We start from the raw sequence: 27095 nt of genomic DNA, 5'->3' as shown, positions 1-27095 counted from the left end.
AATCAATAATGAATAGGTTTTTAAAAATGGTTACTTAGCCTTGTGTGCATATAGTATTTTTTGCAGAGAATAATCTTCATCAGTTTCCTGCATCCTGTATCTTAAAGGTCTTCTTGTGTTTTAAAGGTTTCCTACTAAAGATCTCCTATTAATTTTTCAGAACATAATCGGAACTACACCCTAATCAAAACCACATGAGTTGACTATTAAATTCGAAATACTGTAGTATTTATTTCATTTTTGCGGTCATTGGCTTCTTCATAGCAAGGGTTGTAGCAGAATCTTTAAATAATTTTTCTTTTGACATGTTAAGCCCATCACTGGGTTCTATCCTTTTTTCATTTTCCTAAATATTTGTAGATCTGTCTGATCACACTTTTTTAAATTGGTCAAGGATCACCATCTCAACAAGACAACAGTGCCATCTTAGCCTTTGTTTAGATGTGCCATGGTGCTGTACATGTGATCAGCTAAGCAACCAGCCATTTGAAAAAAATATTCATACCCCTTGAAATTTTCCACATTTTGTCATGTTACAACCAAAAACGTAAATGTATTTTAGTGGGATTTTATGTGATAGACCAACACAAAGTTGCACATAATTGTGAAGTGAAAGGAAAATGATAAATGGTTTTCAAAATGTTTTACAAATAAATATGTGAAAGTGTGGCAATCATTGGTATTCAGCCCCCCTGAGTCAATACCTTGTAGAACCAGGTCTTTTTGGGGATGTCTCTACCAGCTTTGCACAATTACAGAGTGAAGTTTTTGCCCATTCTTCTTTGCAAAATAGCTCAAGCTCTGTCAGATTGGATGGAGAGCATCTGTGAACAGCAATTTTCAAGTCTTGCCACAGATTCTCAATTGGATTTACGACTGGACTTTGACTGGGCCATTCTAACACATGAATATGCATTGATCTAAACCATTCCATTGTAGCTCTGGCTGTATGTTTAGGGTCGTTGTCCAGCTGGAAGGTAAAACTCTTCCCCAGTCTCAGGTCTTTTAAAGATTTTTGTAGACTCTAACAGGTTTTCTTCTAAGATTGCCCTGTGTTTGGGTCCATCCATCTTCCCATCAACTCTGACCAGCTTCACTGCCCTTGTTGAAGAAAAGCATCCCCACAACATGATGCTGCCACCATCATGTTTCACAGTGGGGATGGTTTGTTCAGGGTGTCATGAACTGGTGTGACCAGAACCGCGTGATCTGCGACAGAGGACACCCAAACGTATATAAGTGAAAATATAATAATTTATTAAAGAAAGTGAGTAATATAATACAACCAACTCCAATATGACACAGTGCAATAACCAACCACAGACAGAGACCCACAAATAACAACAGATAGAAAAGTGCACTAAATGGGAAATACCAGGTTCATAAACAATAGCCGGGCCAGGGTCATACACAGCAGATCAGCAGATGGACAAGGGATGTTCCAGAGACGTAAACGTAAGCCAGGCCAAGGTCATACACAGGGAGATCAGCAGATGGGGTAAGGAACACAGGACAGGGAGAGGATGGATGGGTCAGACTGCAGGCAGGGATACAAGGTAACAGGTGGGACAGGATAGGGTCCGGGACAGGATCAGGTTCAGGGCACAGGATCAGATTGCTAGCAGGTCAGGAGGCAATGAAGAAATCAAGGCAAACATGTGAATGTTTGCCAGGTATTTATAGGCCTATGATTGGCCTCAAGTGACACCTGATTGTAGGAGGTACTGTCTGCTCCACACTGCCAGGATCCATCCGCTGGTGGACGCCAGTACTGCGGCCCAAAGATGATATATTATAAACAGGGAAAAGCTCTCCTGACAGTTCCAAACTGCCAGGAGACACCTGCTGGTGGACCTCAGTACTGCATGCCAAATAACAGGTCTTACCAGCGGATGGAACATTTCCTGACACAGGGTGATGTGCAGTGTTAGTTTTCAGCCACACATAGCGTTTTACTTTTAGGCCAAAAAGGTCAATCTTGGTCTCATCTGACCAGAGCACCTTCTTCCACTTGTTTGCTGTGTCCCCCACATGGCTTCTCGCAAACTGCAAATGGGAATTCTTATGGCTTTCTTTCAACAATGGCATTCTTCTTACCACTGTTCCATAAAAGCCAGATTTGTGGAGTGCACGACTAATAGTTGTCCTGTGGACAGATTCTCCCACCTGAGCTGTGGATCTCTGCAGCTCCTAGAGAGTTACCATGGGCTGCTTCTCTAATTAATGCTCTCCTTGCCCAGCCTGTCAGTTTAGGTGGATGGCCATGTCTTGCTAGGTTTGCAGTTGTGTCATACTCTTTCCATTTTCGGTTGATGGATTGAACAATGCTCCATGAGATGTTCAAAGCATTGGGATATTTTTTTTATAGCCTAACCCTTCTTTAAACTTCTCCACAACTTTATCCCTGACCTGTCTGGTGTGTTCCTTGGCATTCATGATTCTGTTTGTTTACTAAGGTTCTCTAACAAACCTCTGAGGGCTTCACAGAACAGCTGTGTTTATATTGAGATTAAATTACACAAAGGTGGACTGGATTTACTAATTAGGTGACTTCTGAAGGCAATTGGTTCCACTAGATTTTAATTAAGGGTATCAGAGTAAAGGGGGCTGAATACAAATGCACGCCACACTTTTCACATATTTATTGTAAAAACTTTTTAAAACCATATATCATTTTCCTTCCACTTCCCAATTATGTGCCACTGTGTATTGGTCTATCACATAAAATCCCAATAAAATACATTTACGTTTTTGGTTGTAACATGGCAAAATGTGGAAAATGTCAAGGGGTATGAATACTTTTTCAAGGCGCTGTATGTATTTGTACATGTTGATCATATTCCCCCTTAATCTCCTCTTCTCAAGAGAGAATACATTTAGTTCCTATAATCTTTCCTCATAGCTGAGCTCCTCCATGCCTCTTATCAGTTTGGTTGCCCTTCTCTGCACTTTCTCCAGTTCCCAGATATTCTTTTGAGAACTGGTGCCCAAAACTGAACTGCATATTCCAAATGAGGTCTTACTAATGATTTGTACAGGGGAACAATGATATCTCTCTCTCTGGAGTCCATATCTCTCTTAATACAAGAAAAGACATTGCTTGCTTTGGAAACACATTCCTATCTTGATCTATTTCTGTGCCTGAGTGTTTGTACAAGGATCACCTAAGCTGGCCATAAACTAGTAGAATTTTGTGTTTTAAGAAAGATGGTGTGGTTTTCTGCTTATTGAAGTAGCTACTGTACCATGTTCTGTGTTAGGAATAGTAGGAGGATCTTTTGAGATTACTTGACTTTTACATTGATTATGGAACCAAAGGGGGATTTATATTAAATATAGCTAATAGTGGAGTTTATCTGTAGGAATAATTTATTTCTTGCTCACTAACAAACATACTGTAAAAATATATATTTTTGTTTAATAGTCTTGTTCCTATATAAATGCTGATGGAAGCAGACTGGCCTACATCAACTTTGCTTTGGGACAGTATCGAACATGTGGAACCTGGTGCGTGGCCATGAATTTGTCAAGTAAGTTACAAAAAACGTAAGATTAAACAAATTCAATATTATACTGTGAGCAGGACGCACTGCACTGTGTTCTGCTAAACCTACAAGTTAGTGGGGTGCGTCCTGCTCACAGTGTTCAGCTAAACCTACAAGTTAGTGGGGTGCGTCCACCTCACAGTGTTCAGCTAAACCTACAAGCTAGTGGGGTGCGTCCTGCTCACAGTGTTCAGCTAGATCCGTTCCTGTTATCTTCTTACTGACAGGCAGGCTTGTCTTGTTACAGTATTTTAAAGAAAATTGCTGGTGTTCTTTTGATCCTATTAGTACCACAGTCAGGCAGCTAGACTATTTACAGTTAGTGCAGTGCGTCCTGCTCACAGTGTTCTGCTAAACCTACAAGTTAGTGGGGTGCGTCCTGCTCACAGTGTTCAGCTAAACCTACAAGTTAGTGGGGTGCGTCCACCTCACAGTGTTCAGCTAAACCTACAAGCTAGTGGGGTGCGTCCTGCTCACAGTGTTCAGCTAGATCCGTTCCTGTTATCTTCTTACTGACAGGCAGGCTTGTCTTGTTACAGTATTTTAAAGAAAATTGCTGGTGTTCTTTTGATCCTATTAGTACCACAGTCAGGCAGCTAGACTATTTACAGTTAGTGCAGTGCGTCTTGCTCACAGTGTTCTGCTAAACCTACAAGTTAGTGGGGTGCGTCCACCTCACAGTGTTCAGCTAAAGCTACCTGTAGAAGGTTGGTGGTGTTCTCATACTACAGGCAGGCAGTTGATTTTGCTAGCTGCAGTATCAGTACATATATATATATATATATATATATATATCTCCCAGGTAAGTGCAGCTACAGGCCATTAGTATGTCTGGAAGGCCAAGAAGGAGAGGCAGACAGTCACAAGCCAATAAGAGAGGGCAAGCAGGCTCTGTGTCTAGTGCTGGTCGTGGAGACAGTGCATCCTCATCAGCACGTGGCCATGGGACACGCTTGGCCTTTTTTTCGGCAGCTGGCCATGTTGAGCCGCAACATGCGGAAGACTTGGTCGAGTGGATGACCAAGCCGTCCTCATCCTCCTCATCCTCTCTCACCCATGCCCAGGGTACTTTGTCTGGCAAAGCAGCGGCCTCTTCCCTCGGCTCAATGTCATCAGTGACTCCTTCCCTAGCCCCACCATGTCCTCCTGAGGAGTCCCTCGAACTGTTTGACCACAGTGTTGGGTACATGCTCCAGGAGGATGCCCAGCGTTTGGAAGGCTCTGATGATGATACTGAGCTCGATGAAGGCAGTAACACGAGCACGGACAGAGGGGGTGCCCAAGAAGGACAGCAATCTGGCAGTCATGCTCCCCCTGCTGCAGCATACTGCCAGGTTTGCTCCAGTGATGAGGAGGGAGGGGATGATGAGGTCACTGACTCAACGTGGGTGCCTGATAGGAGAGAGGAGGAGGAGGAGGAGGAGGAGGCGGCACATCACCAACGAGGCAGGATGCCCTCCAGGGGCCAGCCTAAGGGCAGCACATTGACTGCATCACACCCCAAAGCTCCACATGTGCAGGGCGCTGCAGTCTCTGCGCGTTATTCAAAAAGTTCTTTGGTGTGGGCCTTTTTTGAGACGAGTGCATCAGATCGCACCACTGCTATTTGCAACATATGTCTCAAGCGTATCTCGCGTGGCCAAAACATCTCCCGCTTGGGTACCACATGCTTGACAAGACATATGTTGACCCGCCATGCAGTTCGTTGGCAAGCGTATCTAAAAGACCCACACCAAAGAACAAAGAGGACCTCTGCTTGCTCCTCATCAGCTGAGATTTCCAACCCCACTAGACCTTCAGTCCTCTCTGAGACCTGCACTGAGGAGAATGAAGGTGTAGAATTAGGTGTGTCACAGCCACGTACTTGTGGGCAATCTGATTTTGGTACACCGACGTCAGATTGTACCAGGCAAATTTCCCTGCCCCAGCTGCTGCACCGCCGAAAGAAGTTTGCTCCCAGCCATCCACATGCCCAGCGGTTGAATGCTAGCTTGGCAAAATTGCTAGCACTTCAACTGCTGCCTTTTCAGTTGGTAGACTCTGCCCCCTTCCGTGAGTTTGTGGAATGTGCAGTTCCTCAGTGGCAGGTACCCAAACGCCACTTTTTCTCACGGAAGGCGATTCCGGCTCTCTACCAGCATGTGGAAGGCAATGTCCATGCCTCGCTGGACAGGGCGGTCAGCGGTAAGGTGCATATTACCGCTGACTCATGGTCCAGCAGGCATGGACAGGGACGTTACCTAAGTTTCACGGCGCATTGGGTGACTCTGCTGGCAGCTGGGAAGGATGCAGGACAAGGTGCAGTAGTGTTGGAGGTTGTTCTGCCACCACGCCTCCAAAATGCTAATGATTGTGACACACCTCTCTCCTCCACCCCCTCCTCTTCTTCTTCCTCCATGGCCTCTTCCTCGGAACCAGCGGTGCTCCGTAGTCATTCAAGGGGCTACGCAAGTACGCAGGCCAAAAGATGCCATGCGGTGCTTGAGCTGGTGTGCTTGGGGGACAGGAGCCACACTGGGGCAGAGGTTCTGTCAGCTCTGCAGGGGCAGGTTCAGAGGTGGTTGACGCCACGCCAACTTAAGGCAGGAATGGTGGTTTGCGACAATGGCACCAACCTCCTCTCTGCCCTCCGACAGGGACAAATGACCCATGTGCCCTGTTTGGCTCACGTCCTTAACTTGGTGGTGCAGCGGTTCTTGGGCAGGTACCCGGGCTTACAGGATGTCCTGAGGCAGGCCAGGAAAGTCTGTGTGCATTTCCGCCGGTCATATAATGCCAGTGCTCGGCTGACGGACCTCCAAAAGGAGTTTAACCTGCCCAAGAACCGCCTAATCTGTGACGTGCCCACCAGGGGAACTCAACGTTGGCCATGCTGCAGCGGCTGCACACGCAGCAGAGGGCCATCAATGAGTACCTGTGCGACTATGGCACCAGGACAGGGTCAGGGGAGCTTGTTTTTTTTTCCCCACGCCAGTGGGCCATGATCAGGGATGCATGCACTGTCCTGTCACCATTTGAGGAGGCCACGAGGATGGTGAGCAGTGACAGTGCATGCATCAGTGACACTGTCCCCCTTGTCCACCTGTTGGAGCACACGCTGCGTGGAATAATGGACAGGGCACTTGAGGCAGAACAGAGGCAGGAAGAGGAGGACTTCCTTAGCTCTCAAGGCCCCCTTTATCCAGACAGTGTTCCTGCGTGCCCGCCGATCACACAGGAAGAGGACGAGGAGGAAGAGGAGGAGGAGGAGGAGGAAGATTGTGTCAGTATGGAGGTGGAGCCTGGCACTCAGCATCAGCAGCAGTCTTTAAGGGATCAGTCCCAAGAAACACATGGACTTGTACGTGGCTGGGAGGAGGTGGCTGCGGACCATGTCGTCCTTAGTGACCCAGAGGACTCCGGACCGAATGCCTCAGCAAACCTACGCTGCATGGCCTCCCTGATCCTGCAAAGCCTGCGTAAGGATCCTCGTATTCGTGGTATCAAGGAGAAGGACCAATACTGGCTGGCAACCCTCCTTGATCCACGTTACAAGGGTAAGGTTGCGGACCTTATCTTGCCATCGCAGAGGGAGCAGAGGATGAAACATCTTCGGGAGGCCTTGCAGAAAGGTCTGTGCAACGCGTTCCCAGAGACTGGGAGGTTACAAACTCCTGTTTCTGGACAACGTGTTGCTGAGGCTTCGGTCAGTCAAAGAAGGAGCGGTGGAGAAGGTGGCCGTCTGACCGATGCGTTCAGACAATTTTTTGGTCCGCAGCCCCAAGGTATGATCGGTTCCAGCAACCATCGCCAGCGTCTGTTTTACATGGTGCAGGAATACCTAGGGGCAAGATCAGACTTGGACACCTTTCCCACCGAAAATCCTCTGGGTTACTGGGTCTTGAGGATGGATCACTGGCCAGAGCTTGCACAGTATGCAATTGAGCTACTGGCCTGTCCTGCATCCAGCGTTCTTTCGGAACGCACATTCAGTGCTGCTGGAGGCGTGGTAACCGATCACAGGGTGCGTCTGTCCACTGACTCGGTCGATCGACTGACCTTCATAAAAATGAATGAGTCTTGGATCACCGCCAGCTACCAAGCACCTGATGCTGATGTAACCGAATAATTTTTTTGAAATCTCAGATCCCTTCAAAGACTGCCTATGCTGATGCTGAGTGACTATCCCTGAGTAATTATCCTCTTCCTCCTCAATCATCACGCTGATAGCTTGTAAGAACATTTTTGGTTCTGGGTGCCACCACCAGTGCCTAAGGCACAATTTTTCAGCCCCTGTTTAACAGGGGCGTGTAATTACGATTTTTTTTCTGGAGGGCCGTCATTTGACATCCACCCAAAACGAGAGCCGCGCCACCTAGCCGTCATTTGCCGGCCACGGGAGGGAAGTGGTTAAGCTGAACTCCATCTTTTTTCAGACTTTGTCCCTCACTAACATGTGAGGCCTCATGCACACCGCATAGAGTTGAGCGAATGGTTCGGCCCGAGTATGAGTTCCAGCCAGACATTGTGTCAGGGAATGTTATACACAACATCCCATGCAGGTGATCAGATCGCTGGGTTGCACCAAGGAATCAGGGACAAACGAGTAAATAAAGAAAGTATGTTTATTGTCAATGATAAAGACACACGTGAAAACAAGACAGCAAACCAAAACAAGTAAATGGTGAAAACACAGCAAACCCCAAAACCCACCTAACTATCTATCTAACTAATATAATACACAAGCAAGGAAACCAACATGAAATAAAAAATAAGGCATGGGCCAAAGCGACAAGGGAACAGAAAACAGTAATAATGAAGCAGACCAAGGAGTAGGGAACAGGAAACAGGGTACAAGGTCAGGATACACAAACGGGGTTCAGGAACAAACAGGAACAGGCTGGAACAAGAGCAGGTACTGGCAGGGACAAGGGCTTAGCAGAGGAATACTGAAGCACTGGAGGTTAGTTCAGGGCGGGTTTATATAGTCCAGCAAAACCATGACAGGTGTGCTTGATGGCAAGTCTGCAGTCCAGGCAGGGAGACCCCGCTGGTGGCCACTGGAATTACACCCTTTTGGTGCTGAATGTAATAGTGCCACCAGCAGGAGAAACCGGAGATGACACCGTTCCTGACACATTGGCTGTTCACCCATTGGACTAACACCCAAATTATCGGGGCATTCGACCCTTTGTTTGGCCCACCAAATGACCACAATGCACTGCGCCATCGCTGAGTGCATTGGAAGCCCCGACTGGCTGAAGCAATGAAAGCTTTGCCCAATCAGGGCACATAGCACTGTCAGAGCCATGACTGGACACTGAGATGATGACTCTATCCAATCATGGCTCATTGCTCTTAGTCCCACCCCACACTATAAAAATATTCTTCCCATTGTAGCCATGTGCAGTGTGATACTGGCATGGAGAAAGATAGAACGGGGGGCTTTGTTCATTTCTACTAGTGAATTAGTGTACTATAGTGCTATTGTGATTCTATTGTGACTGTAGAGTGTCAGTTTAGTGTGAATCTAGTAATAGTGCAGTGTTAGTGTAGTACTGCCGTTCATTTTTACTTTAGTGTCAGTTTATTTTGTCAGGGCAGGTTTCCTGTAGTATATTGCAGTGCATTAGTGCACATTTAACGCAGTATATTGTAGTGTGATACTGTATTAAATGTGCACTAACACACTACATTTCAGTGCGTTATTTTAGGCTTACCGCAGTATATTTTTGTCCGTTATTGTACGTTTAAAGCAGTATATTTCAGTGCAGTATATTTCAGTGCATTAGTGGAGTGTGTCTGTGTAATGAGTACTCATGTTAAAGTGCGCCAAACACCACTTTCCCTTGATTAAAGTGCATCCACATAAACATTTACACATCTTTATTTTATTTTGTTAATAAGCCCCCCCTCCATCTTGTCTGGGAGGTCAACAAGGAGAGGCAGATATTCCCATGGCACATTAAGGAGGCCAGCAGTGTCTGTGTCCACAGGCAAAGATGGACGTAGTCAGTCCTCAGGCAGGGCATCATTTCCTCTATTTAGTGATGCTGCCTGTGTTATCCAGCCACAGCATGCAGAGGTGGTGGACTGGTTTAATAAACCCTCCTCATCCTCCATCACCCAAGCAGAGACTAGTGCGCAGCCCCCTGCAGTTGCTAGAGTGGCTTATTTTGCCTCCTTGTCCACCACCAACACCCAAAGCCCAATTTTTCCGCCACTGTTTGACAAGTGCATATAATTTCAATTTTTGACAGCAAGGCCAATTCTTGCTTTCATTAAGAGTACCTTTATAGCAGAGATATGCAATTAACAGGCCTCCAATTGTTGCAAAACTACAAGTCCCATCATGCCTCTGCCTCTGGGTGTCATGCTTGTGGCTGTGAGAGTCTTGCTATGCTTCATGGGACTTGTAGCTCTGCAACAGCTGGAGGCCCGCTAATTGCATATCCCTGCTCTATAGGGTTACAGTGTGTTGGCACCACCAACATGCAAAGGCCAGGTATAGGTGATTCTGCACTTCCAGGTTTTGGACACGAAAATGCGCCATCGGCAGCTCACTCCCGCTGTGATTTTATATAGCGGGAGCTGATCAGCGGGTCCCATGGACCCGCTGATCATTCAGTACTCTGCCTTGTTTACATAGGCAGACTGTCATTCTGTGTGTACAGAAGACATGGATCCTGTGTTCCTGTGAAGCATAAACGCTGATCCGTGTCTTTAAGTAGAAAAAGCACCTCCCCCACAGTTAGAAAGCACTCCCTAGGCACACATTTAACCCTTTGATCGCACCTGATGTTAACTTTTTCCCTGCCAGTGTCAGTGCATATTTTTAGCACTGATCACTGTAATAATGTCACTGGTCCCCCCAAAAAATCAAAAGTGTAAGTTAGGTGTCCTATTTTTCCACCGCAATATTGCAGTCCTGATATACTTTGCTGATAGCAGCCATTACTAGTAAAAAAAAGTTAAAATAAATAATTAAATAAAAATATCCAATGGTTTGTGGACACTATAACCTTTGCACAAACCAATCATTATATGATTATTGTTTTTTTTTTTTTTCACCAAAAATATGTAGCAGAATATATATTGTCCTAAACTGATGAAGATTTTTTTTTTTTTTTTTGGGATGTGTTTTAGAGCAGAAGGTAAAAAATATTGTTTTTTTCCAAATTTTCGGTCGTTCTTTGTTTCTAGCGCAAAAAATAGCGCAAAAAATAAAAACCACAGAGGTGATCAAATACCAAAAGAAAGCTCTATTTGTGGGAAAAAAGGACATAAATTTTATTTGGGTACAGCATTGCATGACCGCGCAATTGTCAGTTAAAGCGACTCAGTGCCGTATCGCAAAAAAATGGCCTGGTCATGAAGGGGGGTAAACCTTCCAGGGCTGAAGTGGTTAAGGACTGTTCTCTATGTGGCTTTATCCACATCTGTGTATTATCAGATCTTTGTATGCTACAATTCACAAAACCATTGCTCTGAACAGGTCAGTATGACATCTTCCAATATTTTATACTTACTATCTTAAGTCCATGACAATTTGTAGAAACTCGAGCAAATAAAAAAAGACGCCTGCCTTTTTCTTTTTTACGGCTCCTGAGCTACTATGGGATTCTTCCTGAATTCTGAAGTGTTTCGGTCAATATTATCTGCTCATATTCAGAACTCATTGGACGGCGCTTCACAGTGCAGATGGACAATGACCCGAAGCATACTGCGAAAGCAACCAAAGAGTTTTTTAAGGGAAATGGCCAAGTCAATCACCTGACCTGAATCCGATTGAGCATGCATTTCACTTGCTGAAGACAAAACTGAAGGGAAAATGCCCCAAGAACAAGCAGGAACTGAAGACAGTTGCAGTAGAGGCCCGGCAGAGCATCACCAGGGATGAAACCCAGCGTCTAGTAATGTCTATGCGTTCCAGACTTCAGGCTGTAATTGACTGCAAAGGATTTGCAACCAAGTATTAAAAAGTGAAAGTTTGATGGATGATTGTCAATCTGTCCCATTACTTTTGGTCCCTTAAAAAGTGGGAGGCACATATACATACTGTTGTAATTCCTACATCGTTCACCTGATTTGGATGTAAATACCCCCAAATTAAAGCTGAAAGTCTGCAGTTAAAGCACATCTTGTTTGTTTCATTTCTAATCAATTGTGGTGGTGTATAGAGCCGAAAAGATTAGAATTGTGTCAATGTCCCAATATTTATGGACCTGACTGTACTTTCTTTATTACTACCTGGGTCAAAGGTTATATTTTAAAACATGTGATTTTGAATATAAAAATATTTTGCTCAAAATAGGATTGGACGAAAAATAGATGCAAGCAGATGGCATCCAATTCAAAGACATTTGGAAATCCAAACTTTTACAGTGTTGATATTATTATAAAAAAATTCCTGTTCCTTGGGAGATTTGAGTGTTCCTGTCCACCTTTGTTTTCTTCCCTATAATATAAAATAAATAAAAATCTAGCAGTCATGGTGGAAACCCATCATAATGGATGTTGGTGGGAGCCCCTCATAATGGATGTTGGTGGGAGCCGCCTCATAATGGACGTTGGTGGGAGCCCCTCATAATGGACGTTGGTGGGAGCCCCTCATAATGGATGTTGGTAGGAGCCCCTCATAATGGACGTTGGTGGGAGCCGCCTCATAATGGACGTTGGTGGGAGCCCCTCATAATGGACGTTGGTGGGAGCCCCTCATAATGGATGTTGGTGGGAGCCCCTCATAATGGACGTTGGTGGGAGCCCCTCATAATGGACGTTGGTGAGAGTCCCTCATAATGGACATTGGTAGGAGCCCCTCATAATGGACGTTGGTGGGAGCCCCTCATAATGGACATTTGTAGGAGCCCCTCATAATGGACGTTGGTGGGAGCCCCTCATAATGGATGTAACAGGTGCACAAATAAAGGAACTCAGCTCAGAGATCTCAACAATAAAGTCCCCAAAAGATAAAAGAAATTGTCAGATGGTTTAACTCACCAACATCTACCAAAACTGGAAATATTTGTTTTGTGTGGATTAACCCCTTTAAATATTATCAAACTATTGAAGAGAATCCACATTAACACATTTAAGGCAGTGCTAGGTACCATGCCAGAACACCTCTACAATGGAAGAAGACAACAGTCACTGATACAAGGCTGACAGTTGTAATTGTGTAATTGATGAAAACTGTTTTGGGAGATTACCATAACACCTTGCATCATTCATTGCACTTTTTATACTATTGTATAATCGTGGTTTAAAAGATAATAAACCACAGCTTCTGATGTATGTATATAAAAGGAACACCGAGGTATCCAAGAGATGAAGAAGCATTTGGATGCAGAAAGAGCCTATTGACCCATCATTGACAAAAAGGTAAACACAATTTTCTCTAAGTTTTGTTCTAAAGAACAAAACTTGGAGGAAAGAAAAAAGAAAATATGAGGTGATTCCTAAAGTGATGACTTTTCTCATTAAAAATTGGTCTCTGGGGTCAACCAAGCTTTTCCTTTTTTTCCCCTGCTGTAAAAAAATATAGTAAATACTTTGACATAACCAGACTTTTTTGCTTGTACAGACATGTATCATCTACTTCTGCTCCTTTTGTTGGGAACCATCTATGCCCAGGAACCAGGTGAGCTGACAATCTAATATATCCGTATAAGAAATTTGAGGGTAAAAATGTTCATTTTTAGGGAGAAAATGTTTAAACTTTTTATTGCTTAACCACTTGAGCTCTGGAAGGTTTAACCCCCTTCATGACCAGGCCATTTTTGATACAACACTGTGTTACTTTAACTGGTTGTGCAATGCTTTACCCAAATAAAATTTATATCCTTTTTTTCCCCACGAATAGAGTTTTCTTTTGGTGGTATTTGATCACCTCTGCGGTTTTTATTTTTTGCGCTATAAACAAAAAAAAAAAAAAACAACAACAATTTGAAATGTAAAAATTTATTTTTTTCATCAATTTCAGCCAATATGTATTCTGCTACATAATTTTGGTAAAAAAATTCCAATAAGCTTTTATTGATTGGTTTCACAAAAGTTATGGGATAGATTTACAGAACTTTTATTTATTTTTTTACTAGTAATGGCGGTGATCAGCAACTTTTAGCGGGACTGCGACATTGTAGCGGACAAATTGTACACTAAGTGACCCTTTTTTTGAGGACCAGTGACACCAATACAGTGATCAGTGCTAAAAATATGCATTGTCACTGTACTGATGACACTGGCAAAGTAGGGGTTTACATTAGGGGCGATCAAAGGGTTAAATGTGTTCCTAATGAGTTCCTAATGAGTGCTTTCTAACTATGGGGGGTGTGCTTTTACTGTGAGAAGGCAGAGATCAGTGTTCCTGCTTAGCAGAAACACAGGATCTCTACCTCCCCTACTAACAGAATGGGGTTATGCCTTGTTTACATTGTCAGACCACAGTTCTGTGTCTCTCAGAAATGATAGGTGGGTCCCAGTGGACATATAGTGAAATTCTAAGAGGCCTTAGATAGCAGTAAAAACTTGAGAAGGGTTCTAGTCCTAGTCCAAACAATTTGGATGGACATACACTTTAATACAGTACACCTTAGTATATGGAAATGTATTGTGTTAAGCAGGGATTTTTGTTCTCACCATCCCCTAGGGTAGGGGGGAGGGGGGTTGAGCACGTCACAGCTACTGGGTGTGGGAGGGTCCTAAAGGGGCTATAAATATCAGGAGGGTGCTACATACAGAGTGCAAAGTTCTGGAGGGTGCAAGGTACAGGGTGCAGGGATCAGTAGGGTGCTAGGTATGGGATGCAGAGTTTAACCACTTGCCACCCAGGCCAATTCTGACATTTCTCTCCTATATGTAAGAATCATAATTTTTTTGCTAGAAAATTACATAGAACCCCCAAACATTATATATGTTTTTTTTTTAGCAAAGACCCTAGAGAATACAATGGCAGTTGTTGCAACTTTTTATCTCGCACGGTATTTGCGCAGCAATTTTTCGAACGTGTTTTTTTTAGAAAAAAAAAGTCATGTGCTTAAAAAAAAAACAAAAATAGTAAAGTTAGCCCAATTTTTGTGCATAATGTGAAAGATAAAGTTTTGCTGAGTAAATAGATGCCTAACATGTCACGCTTTAAAATTGCACGCGCTCGTGGAACGGCACCAAACTTCGGTGCTTAAAAATCCCCATAGGCTTTAAAAATTTTACACAACAAGTTACAGAGGAGATCTAGGGCTAAATCTATTGCTCTCGCTCTAACGTTCGCAGTGATACCTCACATGTGTGGTTTGAACACCGTTTTCATATGTGGGCGGGACTTACGTATGTGTTCGATTCTGCGTGCGAGCACACGGGGACAGGGGCGCTTTTTTTTTATTGTTAATTTTACTTTTATTTTTTTAGTTTGACACTTTAAAAAAAAAAAAATTTGATCACTTTTATTCCTATTAAAAGGAATGTAAACATCCCTTGTAATAGGAATATGGCATGATCAGTCCTCTTTACAGTGAGATATGGGTTTAAAAAGACTCCACATCTCACCTCTAGGCTGGGAAGCCTGAAATTAAAAAAAAAAACGATCTCGGCTTCCCAGCCGAGGCGGCGCCGTTTGTTTGAATGCAGAGGCCCGGGCGTGACATCATAACATCACGCCCGGCCTCCGAACGATCATAGAGACTACGGCGACCATCTGGTCCGCCAGAAATCTCTATGGTAAACTTCCGGGGCCAGCTGATCCTGTTTCTGACTCACCGATGGAAGCAGTGACTAGGTAGAAGCACCAGAGGGTGGCGGGAGGGGAGGACGTCCCAGTAAGAACGATCAAGCAAGTAGAACAGCCACTATGATCATTCTTATGGTGTAGGGAATCGCTGGCTGAAAAAGCCAAAATCTGAATGATGCCTGTAGCTGCAGGCATCATTCAGATATACCCGCTCAAAGTCAAGGACGTCATATGACGTACGACGGGCGGGAAGTGGTTAATAGGGTGATAGGGTACCGGGTGCAGGGTTCAGCAAGGTGCTAGGTATGGGATGCAGAGTTTAACAGGGTGCAGAGATCAGGTGGGTGCTAGGTACAGGGTACACCAGCTGTGCCCGGGGAGGGTTCAGTGCAGTGGTCCGGACAGGATTGCTGTCACTTCTATGCACAGAAGCAAGGCTTCTGCATTTAGAAGTCACAGTAGTGAATGGAAAGCACAGGGCCAGCGCCGGAGGTGGCAGAACTCCAGACAGGTGCATTAAGGCAATGAATAGTGTTTAGGAGGCCTTAATCAAACACAAAAAAATACTGAAACACACAGATCCATTGTTCCAATCAAGGCTGGCCTCCTGCACATGGACAACCTGGGTGTCAGCCTTTACAGACCGGCCCTTTTGAAAATAGAAAAAAAAAAATCAGCTATACTCCAATTAGCTCTTCTTGCAGTATTTTTTTTAATTTTTAAAAATCAATGCATTGACTGCATACTGTAATGTCTCCAACAAAAAAACAGCCTTTTCCTGATGCATTTCATCAATCTTCCTTTAAACATCACGATTTGTTAAACATATTTTATGTTTAAAAAGTACACGCTTAAAAGTATTTGTATAAATGGGGGTTAGCTCGGGGTGTAGCTCTAGTCTTGCCTGCAGCAATGAAAATTCAAACTTACATTTAAAACGTTAAAATGGTTTACAAATATTTTTTTCTTAAGATGATTGCTCTCAAGATGACTCGATGTCTCAAGATGAAATAGAGGATCCAAATGGCCAAGAGAATTACGGTGACATGCCTGATACCCTGGAGACAACCCATTTAAATGACTGCCTGTTGGGGAAATGCCACAATGTCTCTATAGAAATAAATAAAAGATTTGGTGATGTTTGTCCAGACAAAAGTACCTGTTCCTATCAAGCTTTCAACTGCCTCAAAAAGTTTGCGTGGGCTGCGGTTAGTGAAAATCTTAGAGAAGTTTTTTCCCACAATTTTTATTAGACACAGAACAATATGAAATAGATAGGTGGGAGGATGAGGTGGCATACAAGAGGGCACAGAGGATGGGTGGCAGCACAAAAATAGAAACCAATCTGCAACATTTTACAACCCAGACTAAAAGCCACTTTTGTGACTATAAGATCATTTCAGTATAAGCAAAGAAAATAAAGTAAATAACAAAGTAAATTGATGGTTAACCCAAAGGTGATTTTAGTTATGGAGGGAACCTACTAGGTTTAGTTAGGCCCTGGCTTCTCATATGTCATTTCTACAAGTTTTTAAAGATCATGCTTGATAAAGTTTTGTGATATTATGGCTAAAATAGGTCCTCACCTAATATTTCCACCTTATTGTCTCTTCTCAATAGTGACCATGGTTCTTAATCATTGTTCACCCCACAGTAGGTTGCAAAGCAGTTTTGTGGCTGGGTGCTATACATAGTCACGGAGGGGATAGTAGAAGGTACACAAATATATTCATTTTTTAAATCAGCTCTCTGATAATAAATTTAAACTTCAAATTGGAATTGATCTATAAACAAGACTTTATGAATAGTGATGGGTGAATCTGCCTGGGTTCAATTTGCCAAGGTTTCACCAAATCATGCTAGAAATTCAGCAAACCTGAACTAAGAGGCGATTCCTTTTGAAGGGCAAATATTGTTATATTCTGGCCATTTTTAAGACTAATAATTTCTGTGAAAAAGGCATAGGAGGCTCAACACTGCCATGGGGGACATGTACCAATGTATTTTTTTAAATGCTATATGGAAGGGAGAATATCTTTTCATTCGGCTTGGACAGCAACATTGAGAATTCACAAAACCTAACTGTACGTGGAGTCACTTGACAACGTATACTGACATATTTTGTTGTGAATTTTATTTTAAAATTAGCTTCGCTTTCATACAACAGAACCCATTCTGATTTATTTCAGTTTTAAAAAAAAAACTTTTTTCAGATAACTTTAGCAGTTACCTATGCTTTTTCTTCAAATGGCAATATGCCAACTTTCACCAGCAAATAGATAAAGGACAGCTTTGCATTTGCAGAAAAAGGGACAGCCACAGCAAATTACGGGCCAATTTCTGTCCTGTATTAATTACTATCAAGGATTTATTAGGAATTAGGAGACTGCAGATATATAGCAGGATAAAATTGTCCAGCAGCAGGAAAATTATAAATTGCAACACTAGGCCCAGATTTACTAAAGATAAAAAGTACAAGCTGCAGTTTTACTATAAGAATTAGGATATTGTTCGAAGGATGTTGGCTCTAACTTGTCTTGCATACACACGGTCACACAAATGTTGGCCAACAATTACGAACGTAGTGACGTACAAGACGTACGTGATGTCTCCATTACGAACGCTAGTTTTACAAGACCGAACACTTCCAGTTCGTACTTGATTCCAAGCATGCATGAAATTTCATGCAACGGACTTGTGTACACGCGATCGGAAAGTCCGACAACAAAGTTTTGTTGGTGGAAAATTTGAGAACCTGCTAGCCAACATTTGTTGGTGGAAAGTCCGACAACAAATGTTTGATGGAGCATACACAAGTTGTCGGAAAGTCTGATCGTGTGTACGGGGCATAAGGATTGCTTTTTTCTGTATTTATTGCTCAAAAATCTTGGATAGGGCATGGATCTGTGGGATACTCCAGTATGCTGAACAGTAATAACAGGACACTCTTCACTTCTGCAGCTACTTCTTAGGACAGTCCGTTTAACAACAGCTCAGGGAATGGACAGCACTAGAATACCATAAGTAATGTTCAAGGCCAGCCAAGCCTTAGTATTAGTGCACCAGGGGTTAACAGCAACAGCAGTTACCCAGATCCTGCTCTCAGGTCTCTATTCACAAGTCCTTAGGTACTGGGATGCCTACCTGCTGTGTTAGGTAGACATTTCCTTAGTGGACTCTCCAGACCAAATCCTAGGTGCAAATCCCCCTTTTTTAACTTCAGATGTTCTTAGTAAATAAGCCCCTCAGCTTTAGCATAGCTGGGACCTCAATGAACTCTTGGTAAATGTCAGCTGGGCTGCCTGAGAGGGCAGTAGCCCTCCAGGCTGGGAACTTCTCCTGGACAAGACCCAGCCTTCCCCAGATTATTTATGTGCTTTGCAGCCACCTATTGGTCACGCCTCTCCAGGGATTGGCTGAGACCCCAAACATATTCAGGTTACTCCTTCGATCTGCTCCACTGCTATGTTCTGGAACTCTCCAGAAGGCAGGGAGGGTCAAACAATCCTGCAACCTGTGGGACCCTGATCAGTTCACTGATTACAGAGGAGTTCAAAAACAACAACATTTAGCTGACAGCATAGCGCCTGACTAGGAGCGTACTACATCATACAGAGGTGTGCTGCAAACAAAAAATATCTTAAAGAACAGATGGTCAGGAAATTCTCTAATCAAATTAACATATAAAAACACACCAAGGAAATACAAACTCTAAAATACCACCCCTGAAACAAAGGCCATTTTTTTTTAAAGGAAGCTTTGCACAAAAAAATTGCTATGGGTAGAACAGCAGATAAAAGTGACAGTTGTCCTCAAATCATCTACAAGATAACATGAAAGACAAAAAGGCAGAAATGGGTTAATTGGTGTAGGAGCTAACACTCCTATATCCAAAGAACAGTTTCCCAGCTGACCCTAATCTCTCCCTATGCAGTTTATTAGCTTTCTCTATGCTTTCCCTGCATCAGCTTCAAATTTACTATGGCTGCTCTGTGCCCCCCTTTAATAGTGAGGGGGCTGATTTATCCAAAATGCCCCTTATTGGCCCTTCTAGGCCTGCTGGCCATAGTTCAAAAGCCATTATGGTATTATGGTTAAAAAAAACTCTCCTAAGTGAATCACAAACGCATACAATTCACCTCAAACCCATGGAACATTAACATGAATCGTATCCCCATTTCCGTGCCTTCGTCGTTTTTTGTTTTCGGTCTGTCACAAAATGTTCTGTCATAGAATTGCTTTCAATTTAAATGCTTTTTAAAATATTCAGCCGAAGGTCAAGTGATTTTTTCTAATAAAATACGAGGTTATCAAAAAAGTTCATAGAATAACGGATATATACAGTAATTGATAGGAATCTGACCCTTTTGTTTCAATATTTTGAGTTATATTCCTCTTAGGAAAGGTCAATGACATTATACTACATTTTCTCACAGTCTCCTAATCGGAATGCATTTGTTAAAGGAATGCTCCAAAGTGTGAAACTCAGTTAAAAAGAAACTTTTACCTTGGTTCTTCAAACATGTGCTGACAAATTTGTTGCTACTTGGCCCTAAACATCAAGCTAAGGTCACATATATGGAGGGATTCTATAAACATATTTGTCACCCCTTAGACGTTTGTGGACACCTGACCATTATACCGTATGTGAGCCCCCTATTTGCAGCTACAACAACCTTTACTTTTGTTAGTAGGCTTTCCACAACATTTAGGGGTGTGTCTCTATTGGAATTTCTGTCCATTCAGGAAAAGGAATATTGTGAGGTCAATATTGACATTGGATGAGAAGTTCTGGCTCTTCATCAGTGGTCCGATTCTTCACAGAAGCATTTAATAGGGTTGATTTCAAGGTTCTGTACAGCACCCTCAAGTTTCTCTATGCCAACCTGGCCAAACCATGTCATCATGTCTTTTTGGAGCTGGTTTTGTGCACAGGGCACAGTCACATTGGAATTGTTGCTACAAAATTAAAATCACACAATTGTCAAAAATATATGCTGTAGTATTAACAATACTATTCACTGGAAATAACTTAATCATTTAAAGGGGTATTTTCATACCTTTGGGCATATTTTAGGTATGATGGTCAGGTGACCTCAAACTTTTGGTCATATAGAGTATAATTGATTGTTAACAATGTTGTTTTTTTTCTTTTTGACATACATGGCTCAGTAATGATGTGTTCACATGAACTGATATATTCATTATCCTTTTCCACTTCTTCTATAGTATTCCTGTGTGTGCCGCAGAGGGAACCTGAGTTCAATTTCTAATGTGTGGGCCAATAATCAGATCAGATGTGTTGCACAGAGAGCATGTCCAAACCAGCATTATGCATGGATTGGTGTGTTGAAACCTTCCAATGTAAGTGACAGTTTACATTATCATACTATAAGAAAAACTACTCAATCTCTCTGTTACAGAGAGGAGGAACAAAAGGAATCAAAAGGCTTTCTAATTCAAACACTTGAAAGGATGAACATTATCCTCTTAAATTTAAAATCCCCAAAAAACAAGAAATTAATTTGGTACTCAAAGACAACCTACAGGCAGGACACAACAATCAATAATGAATAGGATTTAAAAATGGTTACTTAGCCTTGTGTGCATATAGTATTTTTGCAGAAAACGACCTTCATCAGTTTCCTGCCTCCTGTATCTTAAAAGGTCTTCTTGTGATTTTAAAGGTTTCCTACTGAAGATCTCCTATTCATTTTTTGGAACACAATTGGAACTACACCCTAATTAAAACCACATGACTAATAAATTCTAAATACTGTAGTTTTTATTTCATTTTTGCGGTCATAGCTTCTTCATAGCAAGTAGGGTTGTAGCAGAATCTTTAAATCATTTTTCTTTTCACATGTTAAGCCCATCACTAGGTTCTATTCCTTTTTTAATTTCCCTAAATATTTGTAGATCTGTCTGATCACACTTTTTTTTTAATGGTCAAGGATCACCATCTCAACAAGACAACGGTGCCATCTTAGCCTTTGTTTAGATGTGCCATGGTGCTGTACATGTGATCAGCTAAGCAACCAGCCATTTGAGGGATTAACAGTTCAGCTTAGAGCCGACATAAACACCCTAGAAACTGTGACTGTTATCACCAGAGACATGATTTGAATGTAATTGTTTTTGGAACCAAGAGAAGTGCAAACTTTCAAAAAAACAAACAATCATACTCACCTAATTGGATTCTGCATCTATTCCCTGCCATGATTGGTCACATGACTGCTGATTGCTTACTTTTCGGTCTTCAGTGAGCAGAGAGTGGTAACTGTCAGTCACTTGCTTTCTGCTCTGCCCCTTCAGTGCTCACAGGAGCAGCTTGCTAAGGGTTCCCAGCAGTGAGCTGAGAGGCTGAACCAGCTGCCAGTCAGGCATCTGGGAGTATCCCGAATTATTGTAGGGATCCCTGCAGAACTTGGACTGGCTCTGTGGCGTCAGCCGATAGTGGGCTTTGGCCAACTAAACCTGGGTCACAGGAGTGCAGAACTAAATCCACTCCTGTGACTCACAGGAGAAGTATGGCCAAAATAGCTTTGTTTAGTTGTGCTTTATGACCTTAGAATTCTGTTTGTCTATCTATCTAGTCTCACCTTGTCCATTTTTCTTGGCAGCTTTTCAAACTTTTTGTTACTTTGTGTTTTTTTTTTTTTTTACTTTAGTGTCTAAACAAAAATAACTTTCTTATCTTGATCTATTTCTGTGCCTGAGTGTTTTTTTAATTTTTTTTTAAATAACAAAGACTTTAGTATCACTTTAAGTAAACATTGTACAAACATAGTATACTCACTTGCTCTGTGCGATGGTATTGTACAGAGCCGCCCCGAACCTCCTCTTCTTGGGTCCCAATATTGTCTCCTCTTCGTGTCCCCATAGCAAGCCGATTGCTGTAGGGGCACACGGTGTATACTCGCTCCCGAGCTGTGTGTCTATGGAGCCATGCTGCCCTGGCTCCATAGCTGTCCTGGCTCCATAGACTTAGCCCCGCCCCCTGCTTCCTCCTCACTGCATTAGACTGACAGTAGCAGGAGCCAATGGCTGTTTGAGTCCCTGTGGGAAGAGGAAGCAAGGAGAGAAAAGATGCAACTATGTACAGCACTGGATCTCTTCTCCCTTCTCTTCCCCTTCACACAGGGAAGGGGGAGGACAGAGATGTATAAAACTTTTAAACCTTAATGCAAGTAACACCTTAAAGCGGTAGTAAACTGTCTTCTTTTTTTTTTTTTAAACCTGCAGGTAAAGTTATAATGTGCTAGTTTGCATTGCATACTACCATATCATGTGAAACTTACCTTAAAACTAAGCCTTCCAGTGATGCATTGTCACCACTGACAGGACTTTCATCTTCAACTGGTCTTCCTTCCTGGTTTGCGTCCTCTGGCTGTTTGATTGACCGCGCTGTGATGCCGTCACTCATGTGGGAGCGGCTATACATGGCAAAGGAATCTGAAAGAACACACTGGCATGTCGTTCCTTCAAAGTGCATGCACAGGTGATGTCACTGGCCCATTCACAAGTAAATATCTCCTAAAGGTGCACGTTTAGGAGATATTTACTGTACCTATAGGTAAGCCTAATTATATGCTCACCTATACAGTATCTCACAACAGTGAGTACATCCCTCACATTTTTGTAAATATTTTATTATATCTTTTCATGTGACAACACTGAAGAAATGACACTTTGCTACAATGTAAAGTAGTGAGTGTACAGCTTGTATAACAGTGTAAATTTATTGTCCCCTCAAAATAACTCAACACACAGCCATTAATGTCTAAACCGCTGGCAACAAAAGTGAGTACACCCCTAAGTGAAAATGTCCAAATTAGGCCCAAAGTGTCAATATTTTGTGTGGCCACCATTATTTTCTAGCACTACCTTAACCCCCTTGGGCATGGAGTTCACCAGAGCTTCACAATTTGCCACTGGAGTCCTCTTCCACTCCTCCATGACAACATCACGGAGCTGGTGGATGCTAGAGACCTTGCCACCTCCACCTTCCCTTTGCGGATGCCCCACAGATGCTCAATAGGGTTTAGGTCTGGAGACATGCTTGGCCAGTCCATCACCTTTACTCTCAGCTTCTTTAGCAGGAGGTGTGTTTGGGGCCATTATCATGTTGGAATACTGCCCCACGGCTCAGTCTCTGAAGGGAGGGGATCATGCTCTGCTTCAGTATGTCACAGTACAAGTTGGCATTCATGGTTCCCTCAATGAACTGTAGCTCACTAGTGCCGGCAGCACTCATGCAGCCCCAGACCATGATACTCCCACCACCATGCTTGACTGTAGGCAAGACACACTTGTCTTTGTACTCCTCACCTGGTTGCAGCCACACATGCTTGGCACCATCTGAACTAAATAAGTTTATCTTGGTCTCATCAGACCACAGAACATGGTTCCAGTAATCCGTGTCCTTAGTCTGCTTGTTTTTAGCAAACTGTATGTGGGCTTTCTTGTGCTTCATCTTTGGAAGAGGCTTCCTCCTGGGACGACAGCCATGCAGACCAATCTGATGTAGTGTATGGTATGAGCACTAACAGGCTGACCCCCCACCCCGTCAACCTCTGGGAAATAGACATACGAGTGCTGCCAGCATTACTGCAAAGACAACCTATGGATATGACGCTCAGCACATGCACTCAACTTCTTTGGTCGACCATGGCGAGGCCTGTTCTGAGTGGAACCTGTCCTGTTAAACCGCTGTATGGTCTTGGCCACTGTGCTGAAGCTCAGTTTCAGGGTTTTGGCAATCTTCTTATAGCCTAGGCCATCTTTATGTAAAGCAACAATTCTTTTTTTTAGCTCCTCAGAGAGTTCTTTGCTATAAGTTGCCATGTTGAATTTCCAGTGACCAGTATGAGAGAGTGAGAACAATAACACCAAATGTAACACACCTGCTCCCCATTTACACCTGAGACCTTGTAACACTAACGAGTCACATGACACCGGGGAGGGAAAATGGCTAATTGGCCCAATTTGGACATTTTCACTTAGGGGTGTACTCACTTTTGTTGCCAGCGGTTTAGACATTATTGACTGTGTGAGTTATTTTGAGGGGACAGCAAATTTAAACTGTTATGCAAGCTGTAAACTCACTACTTTACATTGTAAAAATATTAAATATTTACAAAAATGTGAGGGGTGTACTCACTTTTGTGAGATACTGTAGGTAAATGTCAACCATGGGAGTTTACTCACACTTTAAGGTAAAAAACATGTTTAGCTTGAGTATCACTTTAAGCTGGCCATACACTAGTAGAATTTTTTGCTTTAAGAATGTTTGTTCAGTTTTCTACTTATTGAAGCAGTGCCAGGCAGCTACCATGCTCCATGTTGGGAAAAGAAGGATCTTTTGAGATGACTGGATTGTTACATTGATTCTGGGACCAATGGAAGATTGATATTAATTATAGCTGACAGTGGAGTTTACCTTTAGTATAATGTCTATCTTGCAAACTAACTAATACACTGTAAATATATTTTTCTTTAATAGTATTCTTACTATGTAAATGTTAATGGGAGCAGACTGCCCTACAGTAACTTTGCTTGTGGACAGTATCGAACTCATGGAGTCTGGTGTGTGGCCATAAATTTGTCAAGTAAGTAAAAAAACACAAAAAATAAAATAGCAAATATTGAGCTTCTTTATTTTTCTATGACATCTTTATTGGGGCTATATATTCAAACATGGATTCTTATTTGTCCTAGATTATGCTTTAACACCCATCAAGTGCAGTCCCTGTCTCACTGCAAAATTTTATTTTTATATTATTGATCATTTCTGTTATACTGGAGAGAGTGAGAGGGCCTGGACAGACTGCCAGTAAACCAGTACCAAATCCATTTACTATGTCATTTATAGGCTTTATAAAGTAAACCAAAAATATCCCTTTCCATCTCCTGATTGAGCCAAATCTTCCTTCATCTGTACCTCTTATGCTCTTTTCTCAGCCACAGCCTACATGAGAGTGGTAACTCAGCTCTAAGCTCTGGAGCAGTGCAGTATTGTTACCACACCACAATAGGAAATATAGGGGGATATCACTAGCAGGATCAACAGGAATTTGCAGGGAGATGAAGCAACAATTGTAACCATGGACACAATTATAAAAAAGGGCTACAGCACATATTTATAATGGAAGGCCATCATTTTACTTTGGCGCAAGGGGTTGCCTCAAAAGCATTAAACTCAGACACTGTATAATGGAAAATAAAATGGCTTGGAGAGTAGCAGGTGAGTCAGTGATATAATGGGTGGTGCAGAAAAAGCAGATACATTTTACAAACTGCTTGAAGACCAGGCCTTTTTTTGGCACTTTTTGTTTACATGTAACAGTCAGTAATTTTTGCTAGAACATATCTTAGAACCAAAAACATTATATTTTTCTTTAAAGCAGAGACCCTAGAGCAGACATCACTAAATGGCGGACTGTGGTCCGGATCTGGACCGAGTCCCTGTTCGATCCGTACCGGCCACAGTCCCGCAACTTAGGAGCCGCCCTCACTGCTGTCATCTTCATCGAGCCGACATTGGCGGCAGGACAACTTTGGGTGGACAGCAGGAGGATGACATTGGGGGGAGTACAGTTTGGAATGGAGGGTGAGAGCTGCCAAGTTAACTTTTCAAGTGTAAAAATAAAAAAATAATATAAATAGGAAAAAAATGGTAACGTACCCCATCACTCCATGCTCGCCCGCAGAAGCGAATGTATACGTAAGTTGCGTACTCATATGTAAATGGTGTTCGCACCACACATGTGAGATATCGCCGTGAAGGTTAGAGGGAGAGCAATAATTCCACCACTAGACCTTCCCTGTAACTCTAAACAGCTAAACTGCATTTAAAGTGTCACCTATGGAAATTTTTAAGTACTGTAGTTTGTCTCCATTCCACGAGCGTACACAATTTTAAAGCGTTAAATATTAGGTATCTGTTTACTTGGCAGTAGTATCTTTTATATTATACAAAAAATTGTGGTATATTTTGTGTTTATTTTTTTTTCTTTTTATCATTAAAATGTATTCTTTCCAAAAAATTGTGTTTAAATCAGTATTTTTTGCTCAGTTTTTCAAACAAAAAGTGACAAAAAAGCCTGGTCTTTAAGTGGGTAATTCCTTGAAAATATTTTTGGGCTGGAAATCATTAAAGCTCAACTCTCAACTTTTAATTTTAGATAGTAGGGAAAGGGTTTATAAATGTTTTTTCAAGAAAGATTTTTCTCATACCATATACTGTATACTGTATATTGCTTAACACCTCTGTCCCGTTTTGTGTTTCAGATGGTCTATGGTATTCTTTGAACTGTTTCACTTCACTGCCATTTGTCTGTACCATCTAAGAGTGAAGGATCTACTAAGGCTTCTGACCTCCATCTCCAACGTTCCAGATTAAAAATCAGCATGTAGTATATAAAGCAGGGGAAGATGTAGTTAAAAGCAGATAATCAAGACATTTTGCAATAAATAATTAATGCATTTAGAATTGTTTTCTGTGTTTTGTTAAAAGCCACAAATTTAAAAACAACAAGTCATTGTTTTGCTGGTTTATCATAAAAATCTAAGCTTGATAACACATACTGTCTGCCTGGCTTTGACCCCCAGGTTCAACCTTTTATTCCCTACAACACAACCGGGCTTCTGAGCTACTGCAATATCAGATGACTCTGCTTTTTAGTTAGCCATCAAAGAAGAAAGTTTTCAACATGCAAAAAATAAATTGTATTTCTTGCTCCCCTCTATGTAGAGCCAAGTAGTTAATGGAATTTTAAATAGAAAACATCCATATACAGAATTCTATACCCACAGTTTATCCTATAAAGCATGGTACAATTTGCTTC

At 42.3% G+C, this 27095-nt stretch overlaps 1 protein-coding gene across 2 annotated transcripts in view; it reads left to right on the top strand.

Moving 5' to 3' along the window:
- LOC141105367 (proteoglycan 3-like) overlaps positions 1 to 26763 on the top strand; it is a 39505-nt gene extending 12742 nt beyond the window's left edge. The window contains exons 1-6 of one of the 2 annotated variants that reach the window (XM_073595232.1): positions 12847 to 12905; positions 13108 to 13164; positions 16219 to 16454; positions 20476 to 20610; positions 24752 to 24857; positions 26539 to 26763. In XM_073595232.1, coding sequence (XP_073451333.1) covers positions 13110 to 13164; positions 16219 to 16454; positions 20476 to 20610; positions 24752 to 24857; positions 26539 to 26597 — 591 coding nt within the window. In that variant the 5' untranslated portion in view covers positions 12847 to 12905; positions 13108 to 13109 and the 3' untranslated portion in view covers positions 26598 to 26763. Of the gene's footprint in view, positions 1 to 12846; positions 12906 to 13107; positions 13165 to 16218; positions 16455 to 20475; positions 20611 to 24751; positions 24858 to 26538 lie in introns of those variants that run through there. The other variant, XM_073595233.1, reaches the window with a different exon arrangement.
- The last annotated feature ends 332 nt before the right edge of the window (positions 26764 to 27095 follow it).

The sequence above is a fragment of the Aquarana catesbeiana genome, linkage group LG08 (genome assembly GCF_042186555.1).
Source record: "Aquarana catesbeiana isolate 2022-GZ linkage group LG08, ASM4218655v1, whole genome shotgun sequence".
Taxonomy (NCBI): Eukaryota; Metazoa; Chordata; class Amphibia; order Anura; family Ranidae; genus Aquarana; species Aquarana catesbeiana.
The sequence above is the reverse complement of the archived record's forward strand: the minus strand, read 5'-3'. Positions and strand labels throughout refer to the sequence as shown.